General features: G+C 38.0%; 9 protein-coding genes across 9 annotated transcripts; 5 read left to right on the top strand and 4 right to left on the bottom strand. All coding sequences in view use genetic code 12, as the record gives it.

The window, feature by feature from the left end:
• Positions 1-3: 3 nt before the first annotated feature.
• Positions 4-1,134, top strand: PVL30_003422 (uncharacterized protein; the record flags this gene model as incomplete). The annotated part of the gene is made up of 1 exon (XM_001525983.2): positions 4-1,134. One exon carries the CDS (start codon positions 4-6, stop codon positions 1,132-1,134), a length of 1,131 nt encoding a protein of 376 aa, XP_001526033.2.
• Positions 1,135-1,942: 808 nt separating this feature from the next.
• PVL30_003421 (uncharacterized protein) lies at positions 1,943-2,290 on the bottom strand (the record flags this gene model as incomplete). The annotated part of the gene is made up of 1 exon (XM_061119467.1): positions 1,943-2,290. The coding sequence occupies one exon, from the start codon at positions 2,288-2,290 to the stop codon at positions 1,943-1,945; it is 348 nt and encodes a 115-aa protein (XP_060975450.1).
• A 125-nt stretch (positions 2,291-2,415) lies between these two features.
• PVL30_003420 (uncharacterized protein) lies at positions 2,416-3,948 on the top strand (the record flags this gene model as incomplete). Its single annotated transcript, XM_001525982.2, has 1 exon — positions 2,416-3,948. The coding sequence occupies one exon, from the start codon at positions 2,416-2,418 to the stop codon at positions 3,946-3,948; it is 1,533 nt and encodes a 510-aa protein (XP_001526032.2).
• Positions 3,949-3,972: 24 nt separating this feature from the next.
• RRG9 (Required for respiratory growth protein 9 mitochondrial) lies at positions 3,973-4,971 on the bottom strand (the record flags this gene model as incomplete). The annotated part of the gene is made up of 1 exon (XM_001525981.2): positions 3,973-4,971. The coding sequence occupies one exon, from the start codon at positions 4,969-4,971 to the stop codon at positions 3,973-3,975; it is 999 nt and encodes a 332-aa protein (XP_001526031.2).
• Positions 4,972-6,546: 1,575 nt separating this feature from the next.
• On the top strand, positions 6,547-8,031 carry GAL83_2 (galactose metabolism- protein; the record flags this gene model as incomplete). Its single annotated transcript, XM_001525980.2, has 1 exon — positions 6,547-8,031. The coding sequence occupies one exon, from the start codon at positions 6,547-6,549 to the stop codon at positions 8,029-8,031; it is 1,485 nt and encodes a 494-aa protein (XP_001526030.2).
• Positions 8,032-8,375: 344 nt separating this feature from the next.
• PVL30_003417 (uncharacterized protein) lies at positions 8,376-9,086 on the bottom strand (the record flags this gene model as incomplete). The annotated part of the gene is made up of 1 exon (XM_001525979.2): positions 8,376-9,086. One exon carries the CDS (start codon positions 9,084-9,086, stop codon positions 8,376-8,378), a length of 711 nt encoding a protein of 236 aa, XP_001526029.2.
• Positions 9,087-11,275: 2,189 nt separating this feature from the next.
• CCT2 (T-complex protein 1 subunit beta) lies at positions 11,276-12,856 on the top strand (the record flags this gene model as incomplete). Its single annotated transcript, XM_001525978.2, has 1 exon — positions 11,276-12,856. The coding sequence occupies one exon, from the start codon at positions 11,276-11,278 to the stop codon at positions 12,854-12,856; it is 1,581 nt and encodes a 526-aa protein (XP_001526028.1).
• A 912-nt stretch (positions 12,857-13,768) lies between these two features.
• Positions 13,769-15,448, top strand: PVL30_003415 (uncharacterized protein; the record flags this gene model as incomplete). Its single annotated transcript, XM_001525977.1, has 1 exon — positions 13,769-15,448. The coding sequence occupies one exon, from the start codon at positions 13,769-13,771 to the stop codon at positions 15,446-15,448; it is 1,680 nt and encodes a 559-aa protein (XP_001526027.2).
• Positions 15,449-15,736: 288 nt separating this feature from the next.
• On the bottom strand, positions 15,737-16,717 carry pho2_2 (4-nitrophenylphosphatase; the record flags this gene model as incomplete). Its single annotated transcript, XM_001525976.1, has 1 exon — positions 15,737-16,717. The coding sequence occupies one exon, from the start codon at positions 16,715-16,717 to the stop codon at positions 15,737-15,739; it is 981 nt and encodes a 326-aa protein (XP_001526026.1).
• Between the last annotated feature and the right edge of the window lie 893 nt (positions 16,718-17,610).

Here is a 17,610-nt window from a genome sequence, read left to right as displayed (position 1 = left end):
AAGATGGCAAAGAGACGGGTTATTGATAGTGAAGATGAGGATTCTTCCTTAAGTGTACAGGAAGAGGAGGACCTTGCACCAAAGGAAATCTATTTGGAGAGTGAAGATGGAGGAGAAGAGGATAACGAAGAAGAGGACGAAGAAGAAGAAGAAGAAGAAGAAGAGGAGGAGGATGAAGCAGAAGAAGAAGAAGCGGAGGAGGGTGATGACGATTTTGACTTGGATGAAGTCGATCAAAATGACAGTGAATTTGGAGCCGAATCTGGGACCGAGAATTTTGGCATAGGCGATGCAGTGGACTATGATGAAGACAGTGACGAAAATGACGGAGGTAATCGTGGTGTTCGTGGTGGTAGTCTTTCTGAAGGTACGAAGACAAAACAAAACATTAAAGATAAACAACCTTCTAGATCTATTAAGATCACGATCAAACCTCCCAAGCAAAACCCAAAGGAGGAGATTGCTCAATCATCAGCTCAAAGCGTGCCCACGCACGACGAAGGGAAACGCCAAACCCGTAAGCGACAAGTCAATTATTATCAAGATGAGACCGATGATTTTGAGGAGAAATATATCGAAGAGAAACCAGCATCAAAACCAAAGAGGGCTAAAGTAGTAGCCACGAGAGCATCAAAACCAGTGCAACTGCAACGTCGAGATATAGACCCAGAATTGCTTTTAACTGACGAGGAAGAGGAAGAATATAATCCTGGAGGTATAGATGATATAACCAAGCTCACGGAGCGGCAACGGGCGAGGTTAACAGCAGAAGAGTCCGGTACCCCATTGTTTGAGCTTGATGAAAGCGGGAAGAAACCAAAGAGCAAGACAGAAAAGGAAGAAGAGACAGAAGAAGAGGTTGCGTTGAGAAAGGCCGAGAATGCGAGAAAGCGGCTAGATTACAAGAATAAAGTTTTGGAAGAGGAGAAACGAGACACGCTTAACAAATTGCTCAAACGGAGAGCCACCAAGTCTCGAGAAATTATTAAAGATGATAACGGGGAAGGCACCCAAGAGGAGGAATTGAGTATGTTCCGTAAGAATCGAAGACCCATGTTGGAACATCCAGCCTTGATCAGATATGTTAACAACACAACAACGCTACAAGGCAATTCCATTATAGCTTACAAGTAAATTGAGTACAGTGTTTTGGTCAGTTTGTTTTTTTTTTTCTTTTTTTTTTTCGTATTTTTCATTTTCTCGTTTGCTTAGTTGATTCTTTCTTTGTAAAACTCGTATTTCTATTTTATTTGATGCTCTATCATTTGGTTCGCAAATGAGGTTCAAAGTGAAATACTCTCATCTGATTAACTTAGTTCTTTGGTGGTTATATTGATTCATCAAAAGTCTTTTTTCCTGAATTATTATTTGGGTTTACCCCAATTTAAATTTCTTCTTCTGTTCCTTCTCTCCTCCTCCACCTCTGTCTCCTATTACTACCACTTTCTCTTTGTATCTCTTTCGCTCTTTCTCTCTTTCTCTATTTCTCTCCTGGCTTGTTAGGAAGGTCCCTTCAGTGACAAGTGCCAAAAAAAAAAAGCATATGACACAAAATTAAAATTCTCGACTTTACACAAATCTCTGGTCCGACTCTTCAATATTGTATACAAACTGATAAATACACACACCAGCATCGACTACAACCAAGTTCTGTTAAGCCCAGTGAACTTCTCATTGAACAAGAACCAAATTTTGAGAATAGAAAAAAAAAGCAGAAACAAAAAAATTAAAGAAAACAAAAACAAAAACAAAAACAAAAACAAAAAGAAGAAGAAAAATACAACAAATTGGCTGAAGAGACAATTGTTCAGAGCTTGCTTTGGTTTCCAAAAGAAAAACACGTTTAAATTGTATCTCACAAAGCACTTGGTCAATTCGCTAGTAAATTTTCCAATTTAAATTTCAAGAACCTGTTTACAAAAACGATTATTTTCAATTCCGCTTAACTTATCCGGGATGAACGGGACATCTGCAGTGTTTCAGCCACAATCTGGACAAATGATGCAGCAACAACCTCATCCTCATCCTCAACCTCAACCTCATCCTCATCCTCATCCTCAACCTCAACCTCATCCTCATCCTCAATCTCATCCAAACCCACCACTACCACCACCACCGCCTTCCTCACAACCAAATCAACAACACCAACAACAATTTTCGCAACAACAACCAAATCAACAACATCAACAACAATTTTCGCAACAACATCAGCAGCAGCAGCAGCTTCAACAACTCCACCAACAACACCAACAGCACCAACAACTGCAACAACCGCAACAACCGCTAACATTTCTGGATGGCTCGCAACAAGATAATATTCATAACGGTAGGCCTAGTCTACAACGGAATGCACTTTATAGTGGGTCACCGTCAAATAGTGTTCATACAATACCTAAGAAAGGATTATATCCCAACATGAATGGTAATTCCTCCATTATGGAAAACGCGACTGGTGCACCTGTAAATTCTGGTACTGATACAGGTGAAATGTTGCAGACACCTGCACAGCATGCGCTGCAGTTTGCACATTCCGGCACCCGTGGCGTAGGGGATGTTAATCAACAAACAAGGAGTATCAACACTCCGCCAATGGGTCTTCCAGTAAACCAATTCACTCAGGGAGGTTTTTCAAATCCTCAAATGGCGCCCACTGTGGGTATGCCAATCTCGATTCCTCAGCAGGTATCGAATCCTGTTGTTAGACAAGCACTACCGCCCGGAGCGGTACCACCACCACCAAATCCTCCCCCTTCTGCTGCTGCTGCTACTGCTGCTACTGCGACAACAAACTTGCTTCCTGGGCCTGCCCAATCACAGCAGGAATTAAATGTGAGAATTTTTAAACGAAATTTGGGTAATGCTGCTGTTTTGCGAGTTTTAGAGTTGATAGATTTTGTTTCCAACGAAATGCTGAGCAACCTTAAAAGAGTTGATTTCTGGAACCTCTTAGCACCTGCATATTTTGCACCTTCAGCTGCGATCAAGTTGAACTTTGGAAAGATCGTTTTGAACAATGACATGTCGATGGAACTGTGTACTGGCTTGAATTTTGATTTTCTAAAGCAGAATCTGAATACCAGCACAAATGAAGACGGGGCAAGTTTTAAACTCACGCTAATTGCAGCGCCATTTTTCTTCTCAAAGTGTGCTTCTGATAGTGGAACAAAACATGCGAGGGTGAATTTGAGTACTTTACGACACCAAGTTTTGGACAATGGCTCAATCTTTATTGTCGCCAGATTTAATCTACAGTTTACTTATGACGACGATACAATATCGATGATTGATGGGAATGTTAAAATCCTTGTTGGTAGAGATTTGCGAATAGAATGGATGGATGTGGATTGTGCCACATACGAAAGCTTTATCAACTTTAAACGACCCTTGGAGAGCAAGGCAGTGCTGATAAAAGAGCTATATAACAAGTCCCGAGCGCGACAAAATGCAAGCACTGCTGGTTTAACAAGAGATGCAGGACGAACACTACAGCTTGGTAGTATTCTATCAACAATGAGTCAGCTTATTGAGTTCAGTCAGCAAAGTAAAGTACCTCAACCCGAGACAGCATTAAAACTGTTGGTGCAAAATATGCAATCTTCATTGATGACGCAGTCAAAAGGAGGTGTTTTCTCTGCGGCGAGGGGAAATATCAATAGTAATTTGGGTATGGAACAAGGTGCGCAAACAAACGCAGAAGCCTTATCGAAAGACCGGACAAACCTTGCCAATGGACCAAAGCAAGAAGCAAAAAATGGCCGTGACGGATTGATCAGCTCAAGAGGTATACACGACTCGTCAGCAAATGTTTCATCTCCCTCTCCAAAAACCGTGAACGCAGAGGATCCAAAGAAGAAGAGGAAAGCACCTGCACAAACACAAGCACAAGCATCAGGACACACGTCACAGTCAAATACGGCAAATTTGGATTCAAATAAACGAAAAAAATGACGTCGATTGCCTGCATAAACCTTTTTAAAATTTGTTTCCTAATCCACCATACTTTTCGTTAAATGCAAACCCATTTTTATAACCGACTTTAGATCTCTGTCGCTGCTGCTGTTTAGGTTGTTGTTGTTGTCGCTGTTGTGGGCGTGAAGAGACATTTTTTTTCCCACGATTAGATATGAACTCTAGTTTCTTTAATTGTATTTCCTGTTGTCGTTTCTGTTTCTGTTTTTCTCTACGAGCTATTATGCGGTCTTCATCAATATCATTAGGCACCCAATTGCTTTTCAAAATTCTCCGCACTGCTTCGGGTGATACACGAAATAGCTCGGCCAATTCAACCGTTTTGTAATGTGGAAAGTTTTCTTTGAGCTCTCTAAGTTTTAGCATATCTTCTCGACTAAGTTTCTTCTTAGGATTCCATTGAGAGTGCTTGGCTTTCATTGTTAGTTCACGTTTCACCCAATACGGCGTTGAGACGTTATTCTCTACAGGAACCGTCGCTGTGGTCGTTATTATGGTTGTTGTAGATGTTGTTGATGTTGCTGATGTTGCTGATGTTGCTGATGTTGCTGATGTTGCTGATGTTGCTGATGTTGCTGATGTTGCTGATGTTGCTGATGTTGCTGATGTTGCTGATTCGGAAGCCACGTTTCTTGTAATTTTAGGTTCATCCACTTCCTCCGGTAGAGTGCCATGAGACTCTATTAATGCCTCTAAAAGAGTTTGGGGCCGCTTAGATAATTTGTTCTTTCCTTTCCCATTTAAGCTTTCTGTTTCTGATTTTAACGCGGACGGAAGCTGCAGTTCTTCAAAGTTTGTACCATCATCATTACTTCTATAGTTATCGTTGTATCTGATGTTGCTGTTGCTGCTGCCGCTATTACTGTTGCTGTTGCTGCTGCCGCTATTACTGCTGCTGCTTGATAAACACATTATACTATTGACAAACTTTCCATGCAGAGCTTGGTTTTTAGCAACAAAGCAGTGCTTAGCTAAGCTACTTCTGAAACACTGTGAGAGCATCGTGTTGTAAATAAGTAAGTATTTGTGATATGAATGATGGATTAAGTCTTAGTCTGGTTTAGTCCAGTCCAGATCTGTAGATTGCCTAGTTCAGGTGATGAGGTGAATATGCGGCTTCCTAAGTCGTGCAAAAAGTGTGCAAAGATCTGGGTTCACGACGCGAATGAATATTAGGGACGAGACAAAAAAACATTGAGAGATTGAAACTGACTGAGTCTGATTGAAACTCATTAAAACTGATCAAGCCGATTTTCTTTTCAACTGATTAAACCCGATTGGATTAATTGTATTGGCTAGAACCTTTTTCTTGACAATATATATATATATATATATATACATTCCTATTTATATTTATATATACAAACAGGGTACTTACATCTTCCCAGCCTTCACGAACACAAATAAAGTCCTTTCCGGTTTACGGTTTCACTCTTTACCAAATACACCTTTAACCGCACCCCTATAACTATTCCTATTTTTGATCCAAATGATTCTGGACCTGCAATTGAATACAATAGCTTTGACATTTGGCTTTGCTGCCATAATCATGATTCTAATATACCATGCCATTTCAACGAACTTGAACAACTTGCATTCAAAAAAGACAAATTGATGTGGACGGCATTGAAATTGGAATAGAACGAAAAAGAAAAACAAAAACAAAACAAAACAAAATAAAGGAAGAAAAGAGGAAACCCAGCTATGCTAATGAATGTACAAAGAACATATTTTCTTGTTCAATGATTGATGTAATTTAGGGCTATGCTGGAAGTTGGATTCAAGATACAGTTTTGTTGTTGTTGTTTTTTTTTCATTAAGCGAGTGCTCTTGATTACAGGTCCTAGGTACTGGATAAGGAAGATTGTGTGGACGTCAACAAATATGTGGAGATCCAAATTACAGTTGTATATGTGTTTTATAATTAGATAAACAAATGAACGAGCTGCGTACTTTAAAGCAAGGTATCTCTAGTCCCAATCTGTCCTGGTGCATACGAGAGTGGTATACACTCTATATATGATACCGTTGGCAAAAAAAAATAGTATTTGGCACTGCTATAGTGTGTCAAAAGAACAGCAGAATACTAAGAGAAATGAAATTGAAAAAACTGGCATATAAGGTCTACCAAAAAAACATAAAAAAAATAAAAAAATAAAAATAAAAATAAAAAACATAAAAATAATAAAAATAAATGTCAATGTTCAAAATGAACAGAGGAACAACAAAAAAGAAAAAAATCAAAAAAAGAAACGGGGAAAAGGAACACACATTTTAGAATCAAAATCTCTCACATTTTCTCTCGCTCTCAAAGATTACCTGCTAACAAAACAACACTATAACTAACACCACCACCACTACTATCACTACCATCATCAACCTTATTATAGTTCAATATTTCAACAGCCACTGCTCTTTATTGATCTATATAATTACTTTCACCACTAACGTATTTATAGCTTAACACACATTCGCTTGAAATATATCTACCACTTTGCCAACAACGGCCATTAACACTATTAATACTGCAACACCATATAAAATTTTGACTGGGGACCAAGAGGTTGTAATTTTGAAATGACCAACGAAACACAAAGTGAACCCATTGAAAATGGAAATGGAATTAAAAATGGAAACACAGCTGACTCAAATGGAAAAGATGTGTCCATGGTTGACGTCAGTGCTGCTAATACTGCAAATGGTGCAACACAGACCATTTCGGATTCATCATCGTCCTCTAAAAACCCAACCGATGATATAGATTTGGACAGAATGAATATAGACCAAAAAGATGAGCCACACCAAGAGCTGAGCAAACATGTTGAGGACGCTGCTGACGAGGACCGAATGCATATTGACCATTCATCGACTACTTTGGCACAACAACAACAGCAACAGCAACAGCAACAACAACAGCAACAGCAACAGCAACAACAACAGCAAGCTCAAGATAAACCGCCACCGCTGTCAGCATCAACACGGGTTCAAAATGAGGATCAGGGCTCACAGACAAGTGCTCAAAACAATCCCACACAACAACAACAACAACAACAACAACAACAACAACAACAACAACAACAACAACAACAACAACAACAACAACAACAACAACAACAACAACAACAACAACAACAACAACAACAACAACAACAACAACAACAACAACAACAACAACAACAACAACAACAACAACCAGAGACCGTATTTACTTTACCTGTTGATATCAAATGGGTTCAAGGAGGCGAGAAGGTTTATGTGACTGGTTCATTTACAGGTTGGAGAAAGATGATTGGGCTTGTGAGGCAACCAGACGGCACGTTTGTTATCACTTTAGGTTTGCCAGTGGGGACACACAGACTTCGTTTCATTGTGGATAACGAATTGAGATACTCTGATTTTTTACCAACGGCCACAGACCAGACTGGTAATATTGTCAACTATGTGGAAGTTGCACCTCCGCCACAAAAGGATCAAGTTCAAACACCTGCAGTTCCACAGCAGCAGCAAGATGAGCAGCAACAACAAGAACAACAAGAACAACAAATTGGTTCTACTGGAGCTGAGAAAGCGAAACCTAACATGGAAGAAAAAAAGGATATTGGCGGAAAGGAGGCAAGTGACGATAGTAATGGTTTAACAAGTCGAAAGTCAACAAGGTGGCAGCTTACGAATGATGAAGATGATATGGGGAACGGATATTCAAGATACTATGATCAGGGGCCCGAAGGTCAAAACCTTCTGTTTATCACCGATATTCCCCCAATCTTCACAGATCCAAAGGTGATGGAGCAATACTATGTTGCTATCGACAAGCAGTCTAAATCGAACAACGGCCAACAACAAGCATGGTTACATCCCCCTCAATTGCCTCCACATTTAGAAAGTGTGATTTTGAACAATTTCAATAGCAATGAGAATAATTCAGGTGCTTTACCCACACCGAACCACGTTGTGTTAAATCATTTAGCTACAACATCGATCAAACACAACACGTTGGCAGTTGCATCTATAATGCGTTATAAAACCAAATACATAACCCAAGTCTTGTATGCACCGCTATAACTAAGTTTTGCTTACTTTTGTTTTATTTTGTTTTATTTTGTTTTATTTTGTTTTGTTCTATTTTGCTGTGTTATGTTGTGTTGTTCCAAAAATTATAGAAGACAAATTTTACATGAGGAAAAAAAAAATAGCTGGGTGGATATGCTCGCCTGGAATACTTCATTATTTTAGAATTAGATATTTACAACAATTTCAATTGATGTTTTCCCCATCGACAAAGAGATTTTTACTTTTATTGTGTAGAGGCCAGATGAGGAACATACAAGATAAGAAGTGAAATTGAACATTAGAAAGTTGAATAGAGACTACTCTTAAAGTTCATATAAGGAATGTCTATCTAAGAACTAATAATTGTCGTTGTTTCCATATGAGTCACCACCACTTCTGTTGCTTCTACCGTATGAATCATCATTGTTTCCACCAAAAGAGTCGTCATTGCCGAAACCACCAGAACGATTTTGATTAGAAGTGGAGCCAAAGTCGTTGTCATTGTCATTGTCATTGTCATTGCCAAAAGAGTTCCCTTTGCGTCCTGACTTTGTGTTCAGAGAATAATCATTTCCCGAGGAGCCAAAGTTGTCTGAACCGTAGTTGTCATTTCCGCCTCTGCCGGAGGAGCCGAAATCGTCTGACCCTGACCCATAACTGTCACTTCCACCTCTGTTGGAGGAGCCAAAATTGTCAGAGTTTCCGCCACGTTTATTTGATGAACCGAAACTACTATCGCCATTATCATCATTGTCATTTCTCGATGAGCCATAGCTATTGTCGTTGTCGCCACGGCCACCACGTCCTCCACGTTCTCCACGTCCGCTACTGCCGTAATTATCATCGTCATTCAGATTTCCGTAATTTGAAGAGCCAAAATTATCATTGGAAGAACCATAGCTGTCTTGATTATCATTTCCGTAGTTGGAAGAACCATAGTTGTCACTTGCGGAGTCGCTAGAGTCTCCAAAACCACCTCTGCTATCATCGTTGTTTCTACCGCCGTAGTTATTGTTGTTGTTGTTGTCGTCGTCGTTGTTGTTGTCCTTACCAAAACCGAAAACCATTTTTAATTATAGCAAAAGAAATTATTGAAGTTGTTTGAATCTTACTTTGTTGTAATTGAAAAATATTTTCTTTTTCTCTGCAAAAATTTTTGAAAGGAATTGAGGGGTTTATATATATATAGATATACATACCGATTGTTTCAATGGTTATGACCGTACTCTTGTCCAATTATTGAACGTGGGCATAACGATATCTCACTTGTATACATGTATACATGTACATGCACCTACTTATACACATACACCCACTTTTGTTCTCTGGATGTAAAGAAATAAGTAACTAGAAAAAAAAAAAAGAGGGGGTGGAGTGGGTTAGGGGGGGTTGAAACATAATAGGAAGAACGTGCGCGTTTTTCCCAAGTTTCAACACCACAATCTCACGTTTGGTCTCCCACACTTTAATGTTTCATGAAGGCATTTAAATAAGTATGAGTTAGTGTGAGTGTGTGTGTGTGTGTGTGTGTGTGCAAAAGAAGGCTTAAAGAGAGCAATAATAGTAAACACAATAGGGGGAGAAGAAGTGGAAGAATAAGGAGTTTTATCATTTGTGAAACCAATCCTGGTTTAGTTTTAGTTCCAGTTTTACCTTTCTGCTTTTTAGTTTCAATTTCATTTTCAATTTCAATTTCAATTTCAATTTCAATTTCAAATTTGTAAAAAAAAAATGTGGAGACCTATTTCTACCGCCAACGCAGGAAAAGAACGGTCTTTGCTTTGCTTGTTGATCTACAGCCACAATGCTCGTCTACTTCACACTTCGTGTCACTAATTTTCCTTCTCTCATTCAATTAGCTGCTCTTATTATGTGGAAACCATTTAAAACAACTTAATGACGTTGACGAGGCCGAATTTTTGTAAAAAAAAAAAAAAATAAACACAATAAAAAAGACAATAAAATCATCAAAATCAACAAAGACAATTTGAACAGGTGTGAATAGGGAAAGGTTAAATGTTTTTTTTTTTGTTTTTTGAATTCCAGTTAAGCCCTGGCAGAATTTCAGGACTATACCAAAACGAATGATCTACAAACCATAACTTCTTAAGATTTGAATTTTGGGAGGTCAAAGAGGATAACAATAGAGAAAAAGGAAACGCGTTTACCCTTAGATATTGTTAATTTCACTGAACTGAACTCCTTTTCTCCTCTACTTCAATATTCTCTTGTTCTAAGGAAGTGACGAATGATTCATGAAAGAAGCGTTTCTTCCGCTTGTGTTTGGTATTCAAGTGACCAATTTTTTTTTACCTTTACCTCAAACCTTGAATCCAAATCTAAAAGGGTACAAAATCGTATCCATGAATTTGTTGCAAATTACACTTTCAATTAAAATAGATTTATAACCTTATAGATTGAGAAACATACAGGGTAGATTACCATGCTCAAGGAGTGAGTTGAGTACATATTGGGTATTTTTGTCTTCTATTATCCTTTAATTTCGAATGAAAAAAATAAAAAAAATTGATTTTGTTAATCGGAAAAAAAAGAGAAAGAAACGAAAAGGAAAGAAACGAAAAGGAATGAAAAGGAATGGAAAGAACTAAAGAGATAAAAAGGAGAGAATTAGTCTTTGACCAAAAGCCAATTCGATCAAACCCTGAATGGAAAGCAAGGACAGAATCAAGGACTTGCGTAAAAAAAAATACAATACCACTTTTTCTATTAAATCGAAATCCATTGGTAATACTAAACGCAACAATCCAAAGATAAAAAGAAAGGTTTCAATTGAGTGAATAATAGTTGCATATATATATATATGATTATCACCACTGCCTAGGCATGGAGGTATCGATCTCTGTGTGGATACATTATATTGTATTGGTAAACTGCACTTATTACAGTTCCCATTCTTGTTCCCTTTCTTCATCTTTCTGTATTTTTATTTTATTATTTTTTTGGTCATCATAAACACGACCTCTTCGTGATGTCCTTTGGGAAACCTTGCAGAAGATTCAAGAACATTGATTTGGATTTATTTACAACTGCCATTGAGAAATCACCGCTAGCGCGACAATTCTCTTAGTATTATTATTATTAATAATAATGAAGAAAAAAAAAAAAAGGACACCAAGAGAAGAAAGATAGAAAGAAAAAAAGAAAGAAAGAAAGAAAGAGAAAGTGTGATCCTTTTTATACACTCGTCTGTCCTAATAATAACCCTACAACAACAACGACAACAACAACAACAACAATGTCAGTTCAGATATTCAAGGATCAGGTTGAAGAAGATAGAGGTGAAAATGCACGTATGGCAGCATTTGTTGGTGCAATCGCTGTCGGTGATTTGGTGAAGTCAACGCTTGGCCCAAAGGGTATGGACAAATTGTTGCAAAGCGCAAGCAATCCTGATCACTCGATTGTCACCAATGATGGTGCCACTATCTTGAAATCCATCCCATTTGAAAACCCAGCTGCAAAAGTGTTGGTGAACATTTCAAAAGTCCAAGACGACGAAGTCGGAGATGGTACCACCTCGGTGACTGTTTTGAGTGCTGAGCTCTTGAGAGAAAGTGAAAAGTTAATTGACCAAAACATACATCCTCAAACCATTATAGAAGGTTTTCGAATTGCACGAAAACACGCTATTGAAGCATTGGACAAGAACGCGGTAAACAATGGTAACAATCAAGAGAAGTTTAGGCAAGATCTTTTAAATATTGCAAAGACCACCCTCTCGTCGAAGATCTTATCTCAAGACAAAGAGTATTTTGCAAATTTGGCTGTAGACGCCATTCTCCGGTTAAAAGGATCGACAAATTTGAACAATATCCAAATAATTAAGAAAGTTGGTGGCAAACTTTCAGACTCGTATCTCGATGAAGGTTTTATTTTGGAAAAGAAATTTGGTATTGGTCAGCCCAAGAAAATCGAAAATGCCAAAATCTTGATCGCCAATACATCAATGGATACGGATAAAGTCAAGATTTTTGGAGCCAAGTTTAAAGTAGACTCGACTTCGAAATTGGCCGAGTTGGAGAAAGCCGAGAAGTTGAAGATGAAAAATAAGGTGGATAAAATCAAGAAATTCGACATCAATGTATTTATCAATCGTCAGCTCATATACGACTATCCCGAGCAGCTCTTTACTGATGCCAAGATTAACTCAATAGAGCATGCCGATTTCGATGGAGTTGAGAGGTTGGCTTTGGTGACAGGCGGTGAAGTGGTGAGTACTTTTGATAACCCAGACTCTGTCAAGCTTGGATACTGTGATTCAATCGAAGAGATCTTTATTGGTGAGGATACGTTTTTGAAGTTCTCTGGGGTAGCTGCAGGTGAAGCATGTACCGTGGTGTTGCGTGGGGCTACCGATCATGTATTGGAGGAGGCCGATCGTTCTCTACACGATGCATTATCCGTATTGTCCCAAACAACAAGAGACACTAAAACCGTGCTTGGTGGTGGATGCGCAGAAATGATTATGGCCAAGGCAGTAGACCAGGCGGCAGCAAATGAAACTGGCAAAAAGGCACTTGCCATTGAAGCATTTAGCAAGGCTTTAAGACAACTACCCACCATCTTGGCAGATAATGCAGGATACGATTCAAGTGAGTTGGTGACGAAATTAAGATCCGCCATTTACAATGGTTTGTCATCCTCGGGGTTGGACTTGAATAATGGTACAGTAGCAGATATGAGAGATTTGGGAATTGTTGAGAGTTATAAATTGAAGAAGGCAGTGGTGAACTCGGCAACAGAGGCAGCTGAGGTATTGTTGAGAGTCGACAACATCATCCGTGCCAAGCCACGAACTGCTGATAGAAACCACTAGTTTTGTTTAAACATATTTAGATACATGTACGTATATACTATATATATATATATATATATGTATATTATAACCATCTCTGTAGCTTGTTCATATTCCGTTTCTTTATCTTTTTTCCTTTTGAGATTCTGCCTCGCTAAGAATTGCTACTACTGGTGTGGTGATCTAGACGGAAAGGGAGGTAGACATCTTTTCACAGGTTCCCTCGCTTATGGGTACCGGTGAGGGTGTCAACGATACTGCTGGTGGTACAAAACAAAACTTTTTGAGAAGAAATGACATCTTCTCTTCTTCCCTTCTTCTCCTCTTTTCCGTCCCTCGCATCCCCTCTTTTCTTCTCTCTCTCTCTCTCTCTCTCTCTCTCTCTTTCTCTTTCTCTAACGTCCCCGGATCCACACATTTTTTCAGAGAAACAGGCCATTGTCGGCCATTCATAACTATCTTGTGCCATATATTTCTTAATGCAAACAAAATAGAAACAGAAAAAAAGAAAAAAAGAAAAAAAAAAAAAGGAAAAAGGGAAAAAAAAGGTTAAAAAAGCAGACTCCAATACAGTTCTCATTATACAGATACTATCGAAAGGAATGCCTATAGACCATTATCATAACTTATAAATAGCATTGTACATTATAGCGACAAACACTTACCCATTTATATTATCATTTGCTTTATCAATTCGTTATTTGTTATTTAGTGTTTTGTTTTTTGTTTTTTTTTTTCAGTTTTAATTTTCCAAACTCCAAAAAAAAAAAAAATATTATTGTTTAGTACTTTACAATTTTATTTTTTATTTTTTTAAAAAAAAAAAATCTGTTCTTTTTTTTTGGGGGTTTTAATTTCAACTACTTCAGCCAATAGTCATCGACAAAAAGCCAATTACCTTTTTTTTTTGTATTGAAAAGAATACCACACAGAATGACTCGAAACATAACGTCAATCTCTGCATATATCCATAATGACTCAAATCAAAATGAAGGGTATTCTAAGGACATTGTGATACCAGCAAAGCCCAATGACTATGAGGCTCTATTCAAGAAATTAGACGTTGAGCAGACGGGCCAGATCACATTTAGTGACTTTACCAGAGCAATGAAGAAGCTCAACCACCCGATGAGCGAGAACAAGGAGATGCTTCGGACAGTATTTGACTCATTTGATGGGGACAAGGATAAAGTTATCGATTTCAACGATTTCAAGCGATATTTAAATCAAACGGATGATCAAATCTTGAAAGGGTTCAACAAAATAGACGCAGACAACGATGGGAAGTTGAACAAGTCGGACTTTGTAAAATATTTGAAGGAAAACTTGAACCTAAAAACCAGTCAAGTGAATACAGATCTACTATTTAAGCAAATTGACTACAAAAATGATGGGTATATCACGTACGATGAGTTTCGAGAATTCTTGATCTTGATGCCCCGATTGCATGGCTCAAGGATAAAAACTGCATATACGTTTATAGTGGATGAATACGATGTCAGTTCGGATGGTGATGTGACGCTTGTTAGTCAATTCCTTAACGGGTTTGGCTTTTTCTTAGCTGGTGGATTGGCAGGAGTAGTATCTAGAACATGTACAGCGCCATTTGACAGAATCAAAGTGTTTTTGATTGCACGAACAGACTTGACCTCGACGATACTTCATTCAAAACGAGAAATTGCTCGACAAATTGCTTCGGGTGCAGAAACATCAGTGATTGAAGAATTGCGGAGAAAATTGGCTCACGCGGAATTAGAAAAGAAAATAGAACAACAGCTGAGTCTGGCTGGTACTACAAAGCTTCGTGAGAAAACAATTAGATCTCCCATTGTTCAAGCAGCAAGAACTATTTGGAAAGAAGGTGGAATTAGAGCTTTCTATGTGGGTAATGGACTTAACGTCTTGAAAGTCTTTCCCGAATCGGCAATGAAGTTTGGATCATTTGAAGCAGCAAAGCGGTTTTTTGCAAGAATCGAAGGTGTCGATGACGTGGCGCAGATATCCAAATTGTCTACGTATTTGGCTGGTGGATTTGGTGGTGTTGTGTCTCAGGTTGTCGTTTATCCAATCGACACTTTGAAATTCAGACTCCAATGCTCTAATTTGGATAGCTCACTTAAGGGTAATGCTTTGTTGATCCAAACCGCCAAAGATTTGTTTCAAGAAGGTGGAATCCGAATATTTTACAGAGGTATGATCACGGGTGCCAGCGGTATTTTTCCATATGCTGCCTTGGATTTAGGAACTTTTTCGAGCATTAAATCATACCTTGTGAAGCGAGAAGCTTTGAAAAAGGGGGTACTGGAAGATGATGTCAGGCTCCCAAACTCTATAACATTGACATTGGGAGCGTTCTCGGGTTCGTTTGGTGCTACTGTAGTGTACCCCATCAATTTGTTGAGAACAAGATTACAGGCACAGGGAACTTATGCACATCCATATACATACGATGGTTTCTTTGACGTGCTACACAAGACAATCGCAAGAGAAGGATACCCGGGTCTTTTCAAAGGCTTGGTACCAAATTTGGCCAAAGTGGCGCCAGCTGTTTCCATCTCATACTTTGTCTATGAAAACTTAAAGAGTTTATTTGGTCTACAAAATACAGTCTAGTTCAATGCATCAACCGGTTTGTTATGTTATGTTACGTTATGTTTTGTTCTATTCATTGCTTCTTTTCAAAGAAGAAAAGAGGATATCGTAGCTGTAATGATGTCTACATCTAAAAATAAACACAAACCAAATGAAATAAAATGAAATAAAATAAAATAACATAACATGTAATAAAATGAAATAAAATAACATAACATGTAATAACATCTAATAACATGTAATAAAATAAAATGTAATAAAATAAAATGTAACAAAATAAAATAAAATAAAAATCAAAATAGATCAAAATCAACTTTGTAGAAGATTGTAGAATTTCGTCAACGAGTCCACAAAAAATTGTGGTATCAATGCCTGGTCTTGCCCTTGTGCTTTATGTAAGTGCGACGATGAAGAGCCAGGACTTATCAATTGTTCCAACTCATTGATTGTTGTTACTCCAGAGAGAACGAGCATTGTACCATGCCCATTGCCTAGATCTGCATCATTTCCAAATTTGATATCTGAAGACAAGGTATCTCCAATCATTATTGATTTGGATCGGTCAAAGTTGGTGTCGTAAAAAATAACATCAGCAAAAGTCTTGCTCGGTTTACCAACATCGATATATGGTCTATTTGAGCAGTACGACATGTACTCGACAATACTGCCTCCAGCAGGTAAGGTCAATCCATCGGGACCGGGATAGTTACGATCGCCGTTTGTTCCAATGTATGGTATTTTCTTGTTATCGTACACTAGATACTGAAGCGTTGTTGTAATCCTCATGAAATTAAAGTCATTGGTTGAGCCGGCAATCACGGCTTTTACCTCGGGGTCCACTTTCAACAAAGGATTCTTTGGGTTCCATGGTTGATCAAGTAGCGGGTTCGAGCCGCCCAAGGCAATATATCCTTCATCGGCCAATTCATCTTCAATTCCAGAATCTCCAAGAACCCAGATTTTAGACCCTGGATGTATCCCCATCTTTCTGAGCTCCAATACTGCAGAATAGCCAGTAGTGTATATCTGCTCTTTTTCGATCCCGTGTATCCCCAAAAATCTAAATTTCTCGACGTACGATTGACGTGACTTGGATGAATTGTTTGTAACGAATGCAATATTCTTTTTGTGGAGTTGCAAATATCGAAGGAAATCGGCTACACCTTCGATCAATGTCTCAGATAACCAAATGACACCATCGCAATCTAATAAAAAATTGTCAAAGAGCTCAACCACACGCTCTGCATCTTTGCGAGAACTAAGACAGACTGGATTTGATTTGACTGTCATAGTTGTGAGAGGGAATAGCTTGATGAGAATATTTAACTTTCTATCAAGTAAGTGAGTAAATATCAGTATAAAAGAAGAAAGAGAAAGAGAAAAACAAAGAGAATTGGTTTAAGAAAAGTCGTGGTTGTTTTGCATATCAGGTTGTATATCTATATATATATATATATATATGTATATGCTTATTTATTTATAGATTCATGATATCACAGAATCATTTACTTGGGGCTTTGTTTCTTTGTTTGTTCGATTGCTCGTTTCTTTTCTTCCTATTATATTCTTAAAGCCGAATTTTATGTCCAAGACTTGACGGAAGTTTTTTTTTTAAAAAATAAAATAAAAAAAAATAAAAAAAAAGAAAAACTCGGAATTTCTTTTGTATTCCCTGTTTCCTTACGTAATCGACCAAATTACCGTTAATCTGTCATATGTATATATATATATATACACATATACATATATGACGCGTTTGACATAATCGACATTAATGACATGACATACTGGACATACGTCCATTAGCACCAGATATTAGACACATACATATCTGTCCCTGCATCATAAAGCTTTGATAATGCACCTATTAAGTAAGGTTTTGATATTAAAGGTTACTCATTACAAACAACACATGTAGGTGATTTATTGTGTTTGTATGAGTTAAAAGGGAGCTATCAACAAAATTTGTCTATCATGAGTATATCTGTATGTATGTGTGTGTGCGTGGGGTGTGTCTTACACTAAAAACTTTTTGCCCACAAAAGTAAGAACTCTATACAAAGTGCCAATCTTATACGATAAGATGTCACTTCCATGTTCCTGGTCCTTCATCTCTCGTTCCCATTATGCCTTTAAAAGACGCTATTATTGCTGTACCAGCTGTCCATGATTGAAATTTCACA

This window comes from Lodderomyces elongisporus, chromosome 4 (genome assembly GCF_030384665.1).
Source record: "Lodderomyces elongisporus chromosome 4, complete sequence".
NCBI classification, from domain to species: Eukaryota; Fungi; Ascomycota; class Pichiomycetes; order Serinales; family Debaryomycetaceae; genus Lodderomyces; species Lodderomyces elongisporus.
This window is presented reverse-complemented; position numbering and strand designations above follow the sequence as displayed.